The 16,616-nt window shown below is 58.0% G+C and overlaps 1 protein-coding gene across 2 annotated transcripts in view; it reads left to right on the top strand.

Moving 5' to 3' along the window:
- TMEM104 (transmembrane protein 104) overlaps positions 1 to 14,344 on the top strand; it is a 63,114-nt gene extending 48,770 nt beyond the window's left edge. For both annotated transcript variants that reach the window (XM_004040940.5, XM_055389021.2), the window contains exon 10: positions 10,492 to 14,344. In XM_004040940.5, the coding sequence (XP_004040988.1) occupies positions 10,492 to 11,252 (761 nt within the window). In that variant the 3' untranslated portion in view covers positions 11,253 to 14,344. The remainder of the gene's footprint in view (positions 1 to 10,491) is intronic.
- Positions 14,345 to 16,616: the final 2,272 nt, after the last annotated feature.

Genomic DNA, 16,616 nt, shown 5'->3' with positions numbered 1-16,616 from the left:
TAATGAACGCTTGCTGGCGAACAGCCAGCCATGTGCCGCCAAATGACTCCCTTCCTTAGCATCAGTCAGGACTGACCTGAGAGTTCACTTGGCCCGAGCAAAGGGTGTTGCCCTTGCGGCCGTACCTCTCCTCTAGCAGCCTTTGTTATCAGCTCTGATCTGTGTACGGCCGAGATGGGCAGCTCCAGCTACCAGACAAAGACTCCTGCAGTGCCCAGGAGGTCGGTGGCCCAGCTGTCTGGGCACTGACAAGGCAAGGAAACTAAGTCCCAGATCACTCGTGGTCGTGGGTCGAGTCTGGCCCGACGATGGTGATGGTCATGGCCTCTGTGCAGAACTGGGCTTCACGTGGGAGGGTGAGTCTTAACCTTGCAGCAAGTCAGGCCATCATATACATCTGCAGGGCTGCCATGGCCCACAGCAACCCTGGAGCTCCAGAGTTACGTTCAGACCCAGGAGGGGCCACCCATCCTTGCTCGGTACCACCTTTCATCTTCCTCACTCTCTCCTTCCCGTCTCTCTCTGCATCTAGCTGGCTGCTGGAGAGGAAAGGGCTGAGCAGCCTGCAGGAAAGGTGACAGCGCCTGAAATTTTATGTTTCCAATCTCCAGGAAGGAGATTAGTCAGCCAGCAGCCAGAGGCCCTGCCTTCCCAATGATTGCACACTGAGCTTGCTCTGACAACTTAAGAATGAAAAATTGAGACCCTGCCCTCCCAGGCGCCACCTGCCAGGCTCCGAGGGTGTGGGGAAGTGGAAGGATGAAAGGCCAGAGCCTGTGATTTCTGACGGAAGGCTTGATTGCTCCAGAGGCTCAGACACTTGCCCTTCACCAGGCTGCTGCCGCCTCCTGCCACCCTGGGGAGAGGGGGACTCTGCTCTCAGTCCTTTGGGCTAAATAATTTAGCCACAGGATAGAACCTCATCCTATAAAGCTGGTTGTTTCAGCGTTCTCCTCTTCTCCCGGGGTGAGGAGTGAACGAAGCTAGAATCCTCCAGAAAGCACAGGAGCTGGCCCACATGGGAAGATCAGTTGGCTTTAGATTCCCTCCTTTCAGCAGAAACCCAAGTGCATGGTGGGTGAGTTGCTAGGCAAAGCTGGCATATGCTGGATGCCCTACAGGTCTGAAAGGAAAACCAGACCCAGGGCCAAGATGCTTTTGGTGCCTGGCACATCCCTGTGGGGGCCTCCTGTAGTGCCCAAAGGGAGCTCCTCCCAGGCAGAGCCCTCACCCACACCACAGCCCAAGTGCAGGCAGGTGCCACCCCAGGAAGGATGGGCCAGCTCAGGCTCCAAAGACCCTGTCTCCTTTAGCCCCTCCCAGAGAGGGCATACACCTGGAGGCCCCAGAGGTGGGGTAGTGGGGATTGCCTGGCCTTGAGGGGCCTTAAAAGATGCTGGCGGTGGTGGGGGTAGGCAGGGGCGTAAGAGGAGGAACTGAGGGTCGCTCTGGTTGGCAGAGCAGGGGTGAGCAGCCTGTTGGGGTCCTCCTTGCCCTCCTCCCTATCCCTGACCCCCAGAGCCCCAAAGGTTAGCTGAGGCCAGTGATAAGGTGTTCCTGGGAACTGTTCTGACAGCAGCTTGACCTGGCCAGGAAGGCGGGGTCACTAGTATCATCCAGTCCCCCTCTTTGGAGCACAAGGGGAGCTAGATGAGAACTCAGCACTGACACAGTTTTTCCTGCTTGCCTGGGAACTGGGCTTTCAGCAGGGGCAATGGGTTTCTGCAATGATAGAAGGCATGTGCAGCTTCCTGAGCGATTGCTGTGAGCCAGGTTTTACGAGCACGGCACTGCCCTGTCTCACTCCAACCCTTCAGCGTCCCTACAGTCATCTCCTTTTTTTTTTTTTTTTTTTTAGACAGAGTCTCACTCTGTCGCCCACACTGGAGTGCAGCAGCACAATCTCGGCTCACTCCAACCTCCACCTCCTAGGCTCAAGTGATTCTCCTGCCTCAGCTTTCTGAGTAGCTGGGATTACAAGCATGGGCCACCACGCCCAGCTAATTTTTGTATTTTTAGTAGAGATGGGTTTTCTCCATGTTGGCCAGGCTGGTCTCGAACTCCTGACCTCAAGTGATCCACCCGCCTCGGCCTCCCAAAGTGGTGGGATTACAGGCATGAACCACCGTGCCCGGCCACATCTGCGTTTTTAAAGGTGATGAAACAGTTTGCCCCAAGATTACACAGTTAAGTGGCAGATTCAGGAGCTGTGCCCAGTGTAACTTGGCCGTTTCCAAGCCAGGACTGTGTCCTAGTGTCGCTCACACCTCTAGGCTGCAGGATCCTTGGGCTCTTCCACCTCCAGCCTGCAAATGTGGGTCTCCTTCTGCCGAGGTCAGTCCCATTATTTAAGGAACAAATGCCCAATCACCTCCCCCTGTTTTAGGGCCAAGAGGCTGGTCTCCAGTGGTTCTCTGCTCAGGCTGGTGTTACCCACCCACCCCTTCTGATGGCCCAGCTAAAGCCAAGAGAGCCCTGCAGCCCGGCACCTTCCGAGGGCTAAGTGGTGGTGAAGGAGGGAGCTGGCGCCAAGTCCTCCCCTAGTCCTGTTCCCCGCCCGGAGTGCCGGTGCCTGAGCTGGTGATGGGCACACTGCCGGCCATTTGTTATCATTAGCCCTGGCATGTTGCTTCTCTGCTGGGAAAAGAGAGTGCCGCTCCCAGACAGCCACCGTGACGGATGGCCTCCACCTCACAGTGTCAGAGCCAGAGCCACACATGGGGAGCAGGGAATGGCATGGGGCTTGGGGCGCCCTGACCTCAGGGACATCTGGAGCCAGGTTCAGAGGTCAGAGAGTTGTGGGAGCAGCTCTCCAGGAAGCAGCCCTGCCAAGGCACAGCTCAGCACTGGCGTGTGGAAAAGGCCTGGGGGCCCATGCCTGGAGGAAGACCCTTCACCCTTGGCCCTCACGGTCATGGCTCTGAGTGTGTGTGCACAACTCGGACACCCAAAGGGATTAGGGAGGAGGAGTGTGCCGCGTGCGGTCTGGCCCTAGTGGATGCGTGTCCTCATACTCCTCATCCCTTCCAGGCCCTGTAGAAGGGGATGAGCGGGCTGGGGGAGGGGGCTTCTGGGCAGGGACCATTGGGCAGGGCCCTCTATGGCTCCCGAGAGCCTCTGTTCCAGCTCACATCCTTATGGAGATGTCCCTCTGATGGTGGCCCAGGACCACAGGCCAGTTCCATAGCACCCCAGACCCAGCCAGTGCCTCCCTCACCAGATCAGGCTGCCCTGGGGGTCACAGCCCGGGGGTACTCAGAGCCCATTTGTCCTTGGGCTTTTCGAGAAGGATTGGTGCAGCGTCTCACCAGCTCCACCCTAGGTCTTCAGCGTCCCCATGCAAATCAGGGCAGATGACAGGGTTAGAGAGAGGAGTCCTGGACCGAGGTTGGTGGCAGGAGGGGGAAATCTTTCAAATCCTTAGCATCTCAGGTGCTTCCCAGGTATGCACACATCCACACAGCCCATAGACCCCCAGCACAGGAAACCCCACTGAGACACCCATAGAAATACAATGCCAGCCACCTGGGGAAGTTTTTAATTTTTAGTAGCGACATCTTGAAATTCAGTTCATTTTGATAAAATACTTAACATATCAAAAATATCTTTCAACATGTAATCATGAAAAAAAATGACAAGTGGGATACTTTACGTTCCTTTTCCACGCTAAGTCTTTTTTTTCTTTTTTGAGACAGAGTCTCGCTCTGTCACCCAGGCTGGAGTGCAGTGGCGCGATCTCAGCTCACTGCAACTTCTGCCTCCTGGGTTCAAGCAATTCTCCTGCCTCAGCCTCCCTAGTAGCTGGGACTACAGGCGCCCGCCACCATGTCCAGCTAATTTATGTATTTTTAGTAAGGACGGGGTTTTGCCATTTTGGCCAGGCTTTTCTCAAACTCCTGGGCTCAAGTAATCCGCCCACCTCAGTGCTGGGCCACACACCAAGTCTTTGAAATCCAGTGTGTTTTACACCTGAGCACACTTCAGTTTGAGCCAGCCATGTTCCAGTGCTCAGGAGCCTCGGCCTCGTGTGGCCCTGGTGGTCAGCATGGCTCTAGATGCTTCTCGGTGCTTCTCCGTCAGAGCCCAGTGGGTTTGTTGCCACCTTCAGGGAGAGCGTGGGCGGCATTCAGGCTGCCCAGAAGTAGCCGTTGCTTAATTCCAGAGCCAGTCATGGGGATAAGGAAAACAGGAAAGCCACCAAGACGGACTCAGTGCCTCAGCATCGCATGCTCATGGGGAAAGCTTCATGTGTGCCCCCAGAGCGGAGGTGGGGGCTCCTGGGATGGCTCTTTCTGCTCCACCCCTCCCCGCCCAGGCCTGGAGAGCTCTGGCCCCTGTGCCCCAACTCCAGTGGTGCCTGGGAAGGTCACCCAACTCTCTCCAGCCCCACACAGACCCCAGCATTCTGTAAGGAAGGCGGAGTCCTGCCCAGGCCTCACATGGCTCAGAGACCAAGGCAGCGCTGCCTGGGAGGACCTGGGAGGACCTGGAAGGAGCTCGTCCCTCTCCGTACCTGCAGCTCAGCCAGCCCTTATGTTGATGCCCAGAGGTGTGTGTTCAGCACTGGAAGGAAGGGGCTGGCTACTGACCACTCTGATCTTTCTGTCCCTGCCCAGAGAGACCCAAGAGAGGTGAGCTGGGGGTGCTGGTAGGACTCCCCGAACATGAGCATCAGGGCCCTAGGCCCCAACTCCAGACACCTACTCATCCCCATCTGGCCCCAAGAACAAGTCACCTTCAGCTGCTACAAGGGCTTGGCCCAGTCACGGCTTCATCCCTCCAATAAGGCCCCCTTCTTTCCCCAGGCCCCCGAGTGAGGTTCCAGGAGGGCAGGGATATTCTGGAAGGGAGGGAGAGATGTTGACTTTCATCCCCTTATAAACCAGCGCCACCTTTGCCGTTTGGCAGGTGTTCAGAGTGGGTGGGCTCACCTGTCCTCCTCCCTGCCAAGGAGAGAGGCCGTGAGGACAGATGTGGAGGCAGTGCCTGCAGGGACTTCTTATCTGGCTCTTGCCAGGCTGAGGCTGTCTGGGGAAAGGCTGCTTCTCTTCACTTCTCTTCTGACTGCTTTAGGAGCCTGAGGACTCGGATGTTATAATAACGTATCTTGATGTGAAATTGCTCCCTGACCGCCACGCTTGAGGTTGCGGCAAAGCCGATATTAACAAGAACCTTGGCTTGTCCAGATGCCCGTACACTGGATGTGCCTCCTGGCAGCTCAGTCCTTGTGTAAATTTTACTTCTAGCCTCCTCAGAAAGGGAAGGCAGGCGCCTTCTCTGACTGGCCTCTGGCAGCTCAGGACTCGTGCCTGTTTTATCTCAGCTCCAAGACAATGACTTCCTGTGCCTTCGCTCTGTCTTCCTCACTCCCTCCCCAGGTGTCAGTGTGCGAGGGAGGGGAGTGGCTGTGGCCCAGGTGAATCAGTGTGGCGAGGCCTGCGTGTGTAGCTGAGATCCACTATCAGGATGAGCCTGTGAGCAGCCAGCAGCCTTGGCAGGCGACCTCGCGGGGCCTCAATGAGGCTCTGCCTATGGGTGTCCTCGGGGGCCCCCTCCTCGTCTCTACCCCGCATTGAGCTGCTCCTCCTAAACCGTGAGGAGTCACAGCAGCCACAGACCTATAGGGTCGGAACGGCTCCGAAAGGTCCTCCACATCCCGTCTGACACCTGCTTCCCCTCTGGGACCCCCAGCACGTGGCCTCCTACCCTCAGGCTTGGCCGCCTCCCGTGACGGGGATCTCATCATGTACCCCACAGCAAGTGTGCCTGATAACCAGCCCGTTCTTTAGTTATAATTTGTCCCCTGTACCTTCCACCTGGACTCTGGTACCCTGGACTCTGGGCTCCAGAAGGACAGGACCCCTGTCTCAGTGTGCTGTCCCCAGATGGCCAGCATAGTGCCCAGCACCCAGGGGAAACTCAGTCCATTGTTGTTGAATGAAGGAATGAACAGTCCAGTTGGGCCCATGGGTGACACAAGACAAATGCGGTGGCTTTTGCATTGGCTTTTACTCAAATATTAAGAGAGAAGTCTTCTGCCTCCCCTTGTCATTTTGTAGCTGAGCCTTCCGAGGCCCAGCAGCCGCTCGTGTGACCTGTGTCAGCCTCCTCCTCTGTCCTCCCCTCTACCTCCTCCCAGCTTCTCACTGCTGCTCTCCACCACTCAGAGCAGGACTCCCAGTGTGGAATTGTGGGTGGATGTGGATGCGGATGTTCTGGGCACTGCCTGTGATAGGCTCTTGGGGAACTGCAGGCCCTGGTGGGGGCCGACCCCCCTGCACATCTGACTGTGAAGTCCTGGGTGTCTGGTCCTTGGCATGTCTGGGGAGCACTTTCTGCTCTGTCCTGCCTCCACACCCGTCTGGCCTCCCACGCAGCCTCCACGAGGTGGGCGCAGGCTGTCTTGGCAGCTGTGGCTGAGCCCCGGGCGTTGGTGTGGCTCTTGGAGCCCTGCTCCCTATCACGCATCCTGGCAGGGTCTCCATAACCTGTCATCCTCGTTTCATCTTGATTTATGATCAGACCTAATGAGTTTTTGGAGCAGCTGTCTCCCAGGGATGTGGCGATCAATCTAGGAGATGGCTGTTGAACTCTGTTCCTCCCGCAGCCAGGGGAGGCAGGGAGGGGCCAGACAAAGGGGTGGGGCCACAGGAGCCTCGCCAGGTGGGCAGTGGGGGTTAAGCCTCGGGCCATGGTCCCAGGACTCTGCAAGGTCAGGGCCCTGACCTCCCCTCTGTCCCTCCCTTCCTCCCTTCCTTCCTCCTTTCCTTCCTTTTCTCCCTTCCCTCCCTTTCCTCCATCTCCCAGGGAAACGAGCTTCTAGATGGTGCTAGTTTCTTTTGAATTTGCTGGTTTGGAGACCAGGCTGGAACAGTTCCCTTCACTCTCCACTCCCAGGGGACAGATCCCAGCACCTGCCTTCATATCCTCACGGTGGTGCCGAACCGGAGGGCCCTGCCCCCTCCCCAGGTAGCTGGGTTCACCTTCTGCCTCGACTGGGGCCATTTCCACTGGGAAGCTGGTCCTCACCCCTGTTTTGGGGGCGTGGCTCTTCTAGAACCACCTGCCCTTCCCGGATATGCTCCTCACCATGGCGGCCTCTCCCCCTCCTGGTGTGTGAGCGCCCTGAGTGCAGGTCAGGATTCATGGGTGAATGACCCACCTCTGCTGGGTGCACACTCGGTCTGCTCAGCCCCAGAGCTGGTGGCATCTCCATGCAGCCGAGCTGCCACACAGCTGGGTGAGCTTTTGACAGCAGTGCAGGGTGTGACCAAGGGGAGTTCACGAAAGCCCACACGGCCCTGCAGCTGCGCCTGCCCCATCAGGTGTTTATCCCACTTTCTAACACTCTGGAATCACCTCCCAAGAGCTTCTAGCATCTGCTTCTGACTCCTAGGCAGCAGCAAACATCCAGCCCACGAAGGTAGACTTGGTTTTTGCAAATAGACTTGTTTAAGACAATCAAAAGAATGAAATGGGTGACTAATCTAGGTAATCTAGGTAGTGGCATTATGAGGTGAAACTAATTATGGCTAGAAGATCATGAAATCCTTTTTTAATCACCCATATCTGTGGCTTGTTTGTTTGTTTGTTTTGATGGTGGAGTCTTGTCCTGTTGCCCAGGCTGGAGTGCAGTGGCACAATCTCAGCTCACTGCAACCTCTGCCTCCCAGGTTCAAGTGATTCTCCTGCCTCAGCCTCCCGAGTAGCTGGGATTGCAGGTGCGCGCCACCAAGCTCAGCTAATTTTTAGTAGAGACAGGGTTTCACCATGTTGGCCAGGCTGGTCTCAAACTCCTGACCTCAGGTGATCTACCTGCCTCGGCCTCCCAAGGTGCTGGGATTACAGGCGTGAGCCACTGTGCCCAGCCGCCATGGCTTTGTTCTAGCTGAAGGTTCTAGAAGTTGTTCCACATCATTGTTGGTGTCAAAGGTGCCTCTTCCCAAGACAGCTGCTCTGGAGGACGCCAGTTAGAAGGTGTATGTTTCAGGGGTATATGTGTGTGTGTGTACAGCCGTCTCATTTCTTTGGAAACCTACTTTATAAATTGGTTTATTTACCATGAGGAAATCCCACAGTCAGGGCTGTAAGGAGAGCTAGCTGCCTTTCTTTGGAGATGTGAGGCTGGGGAGTTAGAGGAGCAGAGAAGCACGAGCTGTGTCCAGGGCAGGAGAGAGCAGTGGCAGGGATGCTCATGTCCAGACAGCTGACCTCTTCCTGCCTTCTTGCCTGCTTGCTCACCAGACACAGGGCCCAGGGCCCAGGGCCGAGTGACAGACAGCTAGAGGAATTCTCCACTTGCCTTTTTCTAAGTTCGTGCCAGCCTTGGGCAGGGCCAAGTGCCAGGTCTCAAGGTGGTACCTCGAGATGGCAGTGGCAGTGCAGGATTTGAATCTTGCCCTACAGCAGCTGCCCCCATTGCCCTGACCCTTGTGCCCCACTTATGGTGGCAGAACAGTCTGCAGCAACCTCCTGAATAACAAATCACCAGGTGCCCCGGGCCCAGTCTGGCCTCTGTACCCCCACCCCATCCTGCTCAGCTCTGCTCTGTAGCCCTTTCTGGCTCACAGGGACTCTGCCTCCAGCCTGTCTGCTCTCTCCCCGGTACCCCTCCTGCACATCCTGCCCTGACACAAGTCCTGTGGGGTGGATCTCTCACGTAGGCACTGCTGTGCACACCCCCCTCTACCCACCCGCAGAAATCTCTGGGGCGAGCAGATTGCTCAGGGTCCTGGGCTGTCCCACAGGTGTCCTGTGCCATCCACCCCCAGTGGGTGAAGCTGGAGGCAGCTCCCTGGGCTGAGACTGGAAGGAGGAACTAGGCCGCCGCTTCTGCTTGACTGACCAGGGTTGGGACGATTTGTGATGTCGGGGGAGGAGGAGTCCCCAGGCCCTCAGAGTCAGGAGTGGCGGGGACTGGAGCGGGCGGTGAGAGGCAGAAACAAATCATCTTCTTTACTGGCAATTTTCTCAGGCCAGTTTCCACGCTCCCCTCCTCCCCTCCTGTCCCCGACAGTGTCAGGCAGTTCTGATTAAAAGTAATAGATGAAGATTCCATCTCACTCCCAGTGTCATTGTGGGAAGACATTGCCTGGTTTCCTGTGGGTCCCATCAGAACCACCTCTTCCTTCCAGGAGTCAGGGAGTGGGCCTGGCCCAAAGGGGACCATAGGATACCCAGCCTCCCACCTGCAAAAGAGCCCTGGGGCTCTGCGGGGGGCCCCAGACAGGAGCCACCGAGCTGTGAGCTGGCCTCTTTGGCCACTGCCCCTTCACACTTGCCTGTGCTGCTCACCAAGAAATGTCACGTGTCCCCGTGGGCTTCACCTGAGGGGTGAGGGCACAGGCTAGAGAGGCTGTCAGATATGTTCTGAACAGAGAGAGCAGGGCTTGGTCAGCTTCAGAACAGACACGGACACCAGTGGTCTCCGTGTGTGAGTAGCTAACCGCGGTTCTGGGTAGCCCGGAGAGCAGAAGCGGGAGACACAGAAAGATCTAAGAGTGCCATCTCCTCAGAGCACTGGGAACACAGCCCCTTGTCCCTGCGGTGCGCAGGCTGCCTCTGGGGAACTCAGCCTGGAGGGCGTGCTGTGAGCCTGTCTCCAGTGGCAGCCCAGAAGCAGGGTCACCGTAAAGGGCTGTGAAGTGAAGCCAGCCTGGTCTCCATCAGCAATGCAAGCTGTTTGCTCTGAACAGATGGGGCCACAGGCCCCCTTCCACTTCCACAGAGGGTCCCCTGTCCCCTAGCTGTGCTGCCAGGCCCAGGAAAACAGAGCCACATGCCACCTACCTCCAGCCTCGGTGTCAGCAGCTCAGGACTCGGCAGTCCGCAGCCTTGGTCCTTGATGCTATTTCTGCCCTGGCATGACCACTGGCAACTTCCTGCCTGCCCTCGGCCCCTAGGCACTCACCTGTCTGCCCAGGGCTCCCAGCACTCCTGCCTGTCGGCCTCAGCTGTGTCTAGCAGTTGCCCTCGGCCCAGGAGGACACCTCCTCCCAAACACTCCATGCCCTTCTTCGTCTACCCCCCAGCTCTCCAGCCTCACATTCCTTAAACCAAGGGAGAGAGGGTGACCCTGTGTCCTGACCCAGCCTGCTCCCTGCCAGGAAGCTGGCAGAGCCCCTGAGAGCCCTGGGGGTCTGATGAGGGAGCCAGGCAGTGCCTGCCCAGGACTGGCCCTCCTCTAAGAAGACAGAGTTGCTACCTCTGCAAAGCTGGACCACCCTGCCACTGGCCCCACTGCAGCCCTGTCCCCACATACTCAGGCCCCCTGCTCAGCAGGGAGAGGAGAGAACAGGACAGAGAGGGATGCGGGACCTTCCTCTGATGAGCAGCCACTGTTGAGCCACCCAAGAACAGGGCTGTGTGAACGTGCATTTCATGGCTCTTTCTCACGGGGCTCTAGTCCCCGCAAAGGCGCCCCCCAGACCAGAAACTCAAGGTAGGGCCGTGCCTGTCCCCACCGGGTGACTCCTCTCTCTCGTTTCCCAGCTTTCGCCGTCATGATTGTGCTGGCCCTGGTCCGCATCGGGCACGGACAAGGGGAGGGGCACCCGCCCCTGGCTGACTTCTCGGGGGTCCGGAACCTGTTTGGGGTGTGCGTCTACTCCTTCATGTGCCAGCACTCTCTGCCATCCCTCATTACCCCCGTCTCCTCCAAGCGCCACCTCACAAGGCTGGTGTTCCTGGACTACGTGCTGATCCTGGCCTTCTACGGCCTCCTCTCCTTCACCGCCATCTTCTGCTTCCGCGGCGACAGCCTCATGGACATGTACACCCTCAACTTCGCGCGCTGTGACGTCGTGGGCCTGGCCGCTGTGCGCTTTTTCCTGGGCCTCTTCCCCGTCTTCACCATCAGCACCAACTTCCCCATCATTGCCGTGACCCTGCGCAACAACTGGAAGACACTCTTCCACCGCGAGGGCGGCACGTACCCGTGGGTGGTGGACCGCGTCGTGTTTCCCACCATCACCCTGGTGCCGCCTGTGCTGGTGGCCTTCTGCACCCACGACCTGGAGTCCCTGGTGGGCATCACAGGGGCCTACGCGGGCACCGGCATCCAGTACGTCATCCCCGCCTTCCTGGTGTACCACTGCCGCAGGGACACCCAGCTGGCCTTTGGCTGTGGGGTCAGCAACAAGCACAGGTCCCCTTTCCGCCACACCTTCTGGGTGGGCTTCGTGCTGCTCTGGGCTTTCTCCTGCTTCATTTTCGTCACGGCCAATATCGTCCTCAGCGAGACCAAGCTCTGATGGCAGGACAGGCAGGTCTAGTGACGGGAGGCATAGGGGCCCTAGCCCCGCCCCTCGCCCGCAGAGCCCAGATTTAGTTGCTCCCAGGTCTTCACGGGGCAGGTAGGACTGTGGCTCCAGGGGAAACCCCCTGTCCAGCTGGGGGTGTTCTCCCCACCCCGCCTTCCACCCAGTCTGCACCTGTCCTCACTCCCCCGGGCAGCTCTCCCACCAGGTCCTTCTGCCTGGGTGACACGTGGCTGCTCCCAAGTTCTAAGACTCATTACTGGAATCACACCTCTCCCACATCTTCCAACACGCTTCACCCCCCACCCCACTTCCAGGGCGGGCTACTCCCTGCACAGTGGGAGATGCAGTGCTGGCACTGCCATCATTTGTCCCAGACCCATGCCCCTCCCCTCTCCTGCCCCATCCTGCGTCCTTGTCTAAGAAACCTCCACTAGCAGCTGCTGCCTCTTCAGAGGCGAATCCCAGGCTGGAAGCATCCTAGCCAGGTCTGCCTGTGACGGCAGGGCCCACCCTCCCACCAGGCCTGGGAGGCGGTAGGTGCCACCTCAGAGAGGGCCTGGCTGGCCCCATGACAAGAACAAGAAGTGCTAACTGGTACCAGAGTCCCCAGATAGAGCTGCGAGGGCCCTCGCTGTGGGCGCGAGCTCCGGAGTAGCAGGCTGGATGGAGCATCCCTTCTACAGGGACACAGCCGCCTGCCAGCTGGGCCTAAAGTCTGGAGCTTGTCCCTGAAAGGGACCGTCTGCTGCCCTCGCTGCCCCACTGGAGCCCTCAGGGCCTCCTGCAGTGCAGGTGGTCCTACTAGAGGGAAGCCATCCCCACCTGGCACCTCAGCGGCTTGGCAGTGACATGGCAGTGGGAGGGCTCTGAGGTTCCCACCCTGACAATGGTCAGGCTGCCCGTGCTCCCACTCCAACACTAAAAGCGGCTCCCTTAGGGGCTGAGCGTGGGTGCTCAGTGTTCACGCTATATCCCTTGGGCAATGTGGGGTTGGATGGGGCCCCCACTTCCATTCCCATGGAAGGAGGCCAGGTCCCCAGCCACCTCCCACACAGCCATGCACGCACTTGCTGGGCTGGCCTCCTGGGAAACACAGGTGACTCGAATGAACTCTGCATTTTCAACGTGCCTTCTACTGCTTCAGGACCTGGGGGTCCCCCTGACCCTCACTGGCTTGCCCCCAGCCCTGGGCCTGGCCCCACCTGTCCTGGAGCCCAGAGCCCCTGGCCTGGAGCTGCCTCTCTGGGGTGGGTCTCAGGCCCCACCCCTCCCTCTTTTGAGTTCAGTGCCTTGCTCAGCCCCTCCCCTGTATCTCAGCGTCTTCAGACCTCTGACAGAGCGACGATGTAGGGTCTCCCGGGGCCCAAGGTGGTCTCAGGGTCAGGGGTGGGATTTGCAGGGAACTCGGGGAGCCCACAGGCTGCGCCACCTCTGCCCTGGCAGCTGAAGCCTGGGAGAGTCCCTGTGTGATGTAATTGGCCTCAGCCCGCTTTCTCTCTGCCGTCGCACCTCAGTGTTTCTCATAGCTTGTCCCCACGTGTCACTTTCCATCCACGGGAAAAACAAATGCCCCTTCTCCATCTATCATTGCGACTTCCTCCCAGGAGGCCTCTCAGGTTGGGTAGAGCAGGGGCCTGCAGTGGTCAGGCCAAGAGCAAGGAAGACCTGGCTGCCCCACTGTGGCTGAAAACTCAAAACATCTGGAACTACCCTTCTCCAATTACATTCCCTCTTGCTTAAAGACAAAGCTGATTAAATCATCCTGCCACCCGAGGCTCCACACCAAATCTTGGACACAAATTCATTAGCTTCATAAAGCCCAGGTTGATTTATGTGACAGTCTGGAACCGCCCAGCCATGGAGTCGGTGGCCGTGTTCCCTGCCACCTCTGAGCTGGGGCAGCCCCAGCCCTGGAGGGAACTGGCCAGCAGTGACCACATCGCTGATGCCAAGTGGGGACCCTCACCACTGCCGTTGTCTAGCTGCTTTGCTCCTCAGTGTCCTGCTGTAAGTCAGATGAGGTCACCTTCCTCTCCATCGATGCCAGGCTTCTGCCGCTGATGGCCAGTGGGCTTGGGGCCAGGGGCAGAGAACCCCAACAGCAAGAGAGCCCCAGGTGATGCTGGCTCTCCACGTGCATCAGGCATGTTTCACTGCAGCCATCATCAACTTGGCAAAGTAGGCAAGTTCAGCTTGTGGTTTCCATTTTGCAGATGGGCCCCCGGGGTCAGTGGTGGGAAGAGCAGAAGAGGATGCCAGCCCAGCCTGGCCCAGGAGCAGGTGTCGTTGTGGAGGAAAGCTTAAACTCAACAGCCTCTACCCAACATCTGCCACCTGCATGGCCCCAGATGCCCCCGGTGCAGGCCAGGTCAAGGTGGGAGTAAACTTTCTTTGCCTCCCTCCCCACAGAAGCACCAGACCCACCTGAGCCCCAGAGCCTCATGCCAGCAGCTCCTGGCTGTTCCTCACCTGAGGCTAGAGCAGCAGCTGCCAGCTTATAGATGGGGTGGATGGCAGGTGATAGACTGGGAAGCACTGCTGGGTGGTGGAGGTGGGCAGTGGCACCATGACGGGCCCCTAGCCACATAGCTGTCCTCACTACGGGGCAGGGAGCAGCCTCGGCAACAGGCAAAGGCCAGAGTCAGAGTGGTGGGGAGGACAGGGGCTGCTGCCCCGCTCCTGGAAAGCCACTGCAGAGGGGCAGTGGCTGGCAGTGCCAGGCCTGGGGGAAGTGGAAGCATCCTGTCTGGGGGCAGATTCCCAAACAAGGGTGACCCATGGTTAAGGGCCACTGGAAAGCTGGAGAGAGCTTGGGATCCCTTCCACCTGGGGCCAATGGTGTTGATTGCAGGCTGGAGGGGTAACCTCCGCTGAGGGTCATTATGTGCCAGGCATGGCATTGGGTACTTTCTGCATTGGGACCAGGCAGCCGGGCCTGCCATTTGAGGCAGCGAGCCTCCGTGACCTGTCCTTCCTCATTTGTAAAGTGGGGTAACAGTAGCTATGTCACTGGCCAGTTGTGGGGATTAAAGTGCTGAGCTTAGGGCCCAGCCCAAAATGCTCAATAAAGCTATTCAGTGACACCTGTTTTCCACATCACTCACCAGCCATAACTACTTGTAGCCAGGGACCCCTGACTCATTAGGACTCCAGACACCTACCTGGTTTCATAGCCTCCTAATGAGTTGTCGCCGGGTTGCAATTCAGAAACAGAAAATTGGTCTGAATTCTCTGGAGTCTAGAGGGCTTTGGGGATAGGGGTGGTCTCTGTTTCCCCAGTCCCTTAGGAAACTTGAGGACAGTCCTCCCCTTTCAAAGAGCAGGACAGGCTAGGCTGGAGGGTCCTGGCTGAAGACATCAGCCTGCCCTTTTGCAAGCTCTGCCCTCCTCCCCCACACACCTGGCTCCCTGCAGAAAGCTGGCTTGGACCACAAGCCGCTCAGCTAGACACAAGGAAAAACAGCTACAGCAGCAACAGAAGGGACCCCAGTTAGTAAGATTTTCCTGCTCTGAGGCCAGCCACAAGGGCCTCCCTCTTTCTGTACCTCACCCAAAGAAAAACAACGGTATTTGAGCATGTGGGTCGCCAGGCCCTTGTTTATGATGCTTTCACATCTATAGCCTTACTTCTCTCTCCTCTCCCCTGCCACGCTTTCTTCCCTTCCCTTGGTGGTGCAGGAAGCCAGGCCAAGCTAGTTCTGAACTCAGGATGCAGCCTTCCTGCTACCTGTCCCCCAGGACTCATATCCTCCTGCCCCCCCCCCCCCCCACACACACACACACACACAAATATATGCCTAGAGAAGGAACAAGGCAGCCAGTGTCCAGCCCAGGAGCAGGAGTGGCCCTCCTCAGAGCCAGCAGCAGGCTCGGCTTTACATTGGAGGCTCAGCTCTTAATGATCTTTCCAGTTCTTGGTTATTAATGATCTTGGGCAGAGAGCAGAGCAGCCCTGTCCTCACAGCTCCTCCAGAATGCCTCACCTGCCACAGCCTTCCTCCCAGGGCCAAAGGCAGACCCTGACTCTGGGAGGAGGAGGGGCTCGGTTCCAGGGGCTGGTGGCCAACAGTTAACTCTCTCACTACTAGTGGCTGCAACCAAGGTCAAGCTCCCTTCCAGAGTGCTGGCCTCCAGCACTCACCTAGACACACTCCCAGCCTGCTGTCCTGAACCTGGATCCAGCCCATAAAAACCCATAGGGTAGAGAGCGTGAAATTGTATGGACAGGGCCACCCACTCTTGGGGTACTCTCCTACCAAGAATGGAGGTGTATCTCCCCCTACCTTTTCAGCTGCCTTCACCCCTAAAACTAACCCAAAAAAAGTCCAGTTCTCATGGCCCCAACCCAAACAGTGGGGTCTTCAGAGACTAAAGAGGCAGCCTGGCTTCCTGGGAACCAGCAAGGAGCTATGGGGGAGGGCACTGGCAGAGACAGCCAGCACCACCCCTCGCAGCTTCCTCTCTGTCACGTGGAATTAGCCTCTGGCCTGCCTCCACCCAACTTGTCAGGACAGCCAGGGCTTGGCCTTTACATCTTCAGCCATTAGAAAAGGGTCTGACAGAATCAATAGTGCTCACTGTTTGTGGAACGGATAGAAGAAGGAATGCCTGCTTGCTCCACAGTCGTTGTAGGGGGGATAAGTGTAATTGCAGATGTGAAAACATTGAAAATGGTAAGCAAAAGCCATCTTTTCAGATGGGCCAGAGGCAAAGATGTGTGATAGAAAAAGGAAGTGGGCTAGAAGCCCCAGAGGGAGGAGAGGATGAGACCGCAGGCAGATTCTCCCACCACAGGAGTCCTGGCACCAGCGAGGCCAAGCTGTGCCTGACCCTGGCAGCCACCTGCCCCAGGATTCCAGAGCCCAGTCAGTTCCGAGCCTTGTGTGTCAGCCACGGAGAGAACGCGGCCAGCCAGGGTTTAGCAAGCCTACAAGCTCCACACCTTTCTCTGCCTCTGCCACCATGGCACTGTCAGGCTCCCCAGGGCGTCCCTGGCAGGGCAGGACAGGACAGCCACTACCCCTGGCACAAGCCTCCCTTTTCAAGGAGACTGAGGGATGAACGCCATCCATCATCACCAGAGCCCCCGTGCTGAGCACACGTGTTACATCCAGTGCCAGGATGGGTGGGAGCTGGCCCTGAATACCAAGTGGCTTCTGCTGCCCAGAGCCCCCTCTCAGCCTCACCTCCTTCCCACATCCCTCCCAGACACTCCCAAGGCTCCGCCTCCCCGAGAGGGACCTGCCTACCTGCTTTAGGCAAACACCCCACCTGGGATACTCTCATGATGCCCTGTTGTCTATGGCCTGTGCTGTGCCCCTTCCAGAATGCAGAATGAAGCAGCCAGGACCAGTG

The sequence above is a fragment of the Gorilla gorilla genome, chromosome 4 (genome assembly GCF_029281585.2).
Source record: "Gorilla gorilla gorilla isolate KB3781 chromosome 4, NHGRI_mGorGor1-v2.1_pri, whole genome shotgun sequence".
Lineage (NCBI taxonomy): Eukaryota > Metazoa > Chordata > Mammalia > Primates > Hominidae > Gorilla > Gorilla gorilla.
Note: the sequence above shows the minus strand (reverse complement) of the source record. Positions and strands in the feature narration are given on the sequence as shown.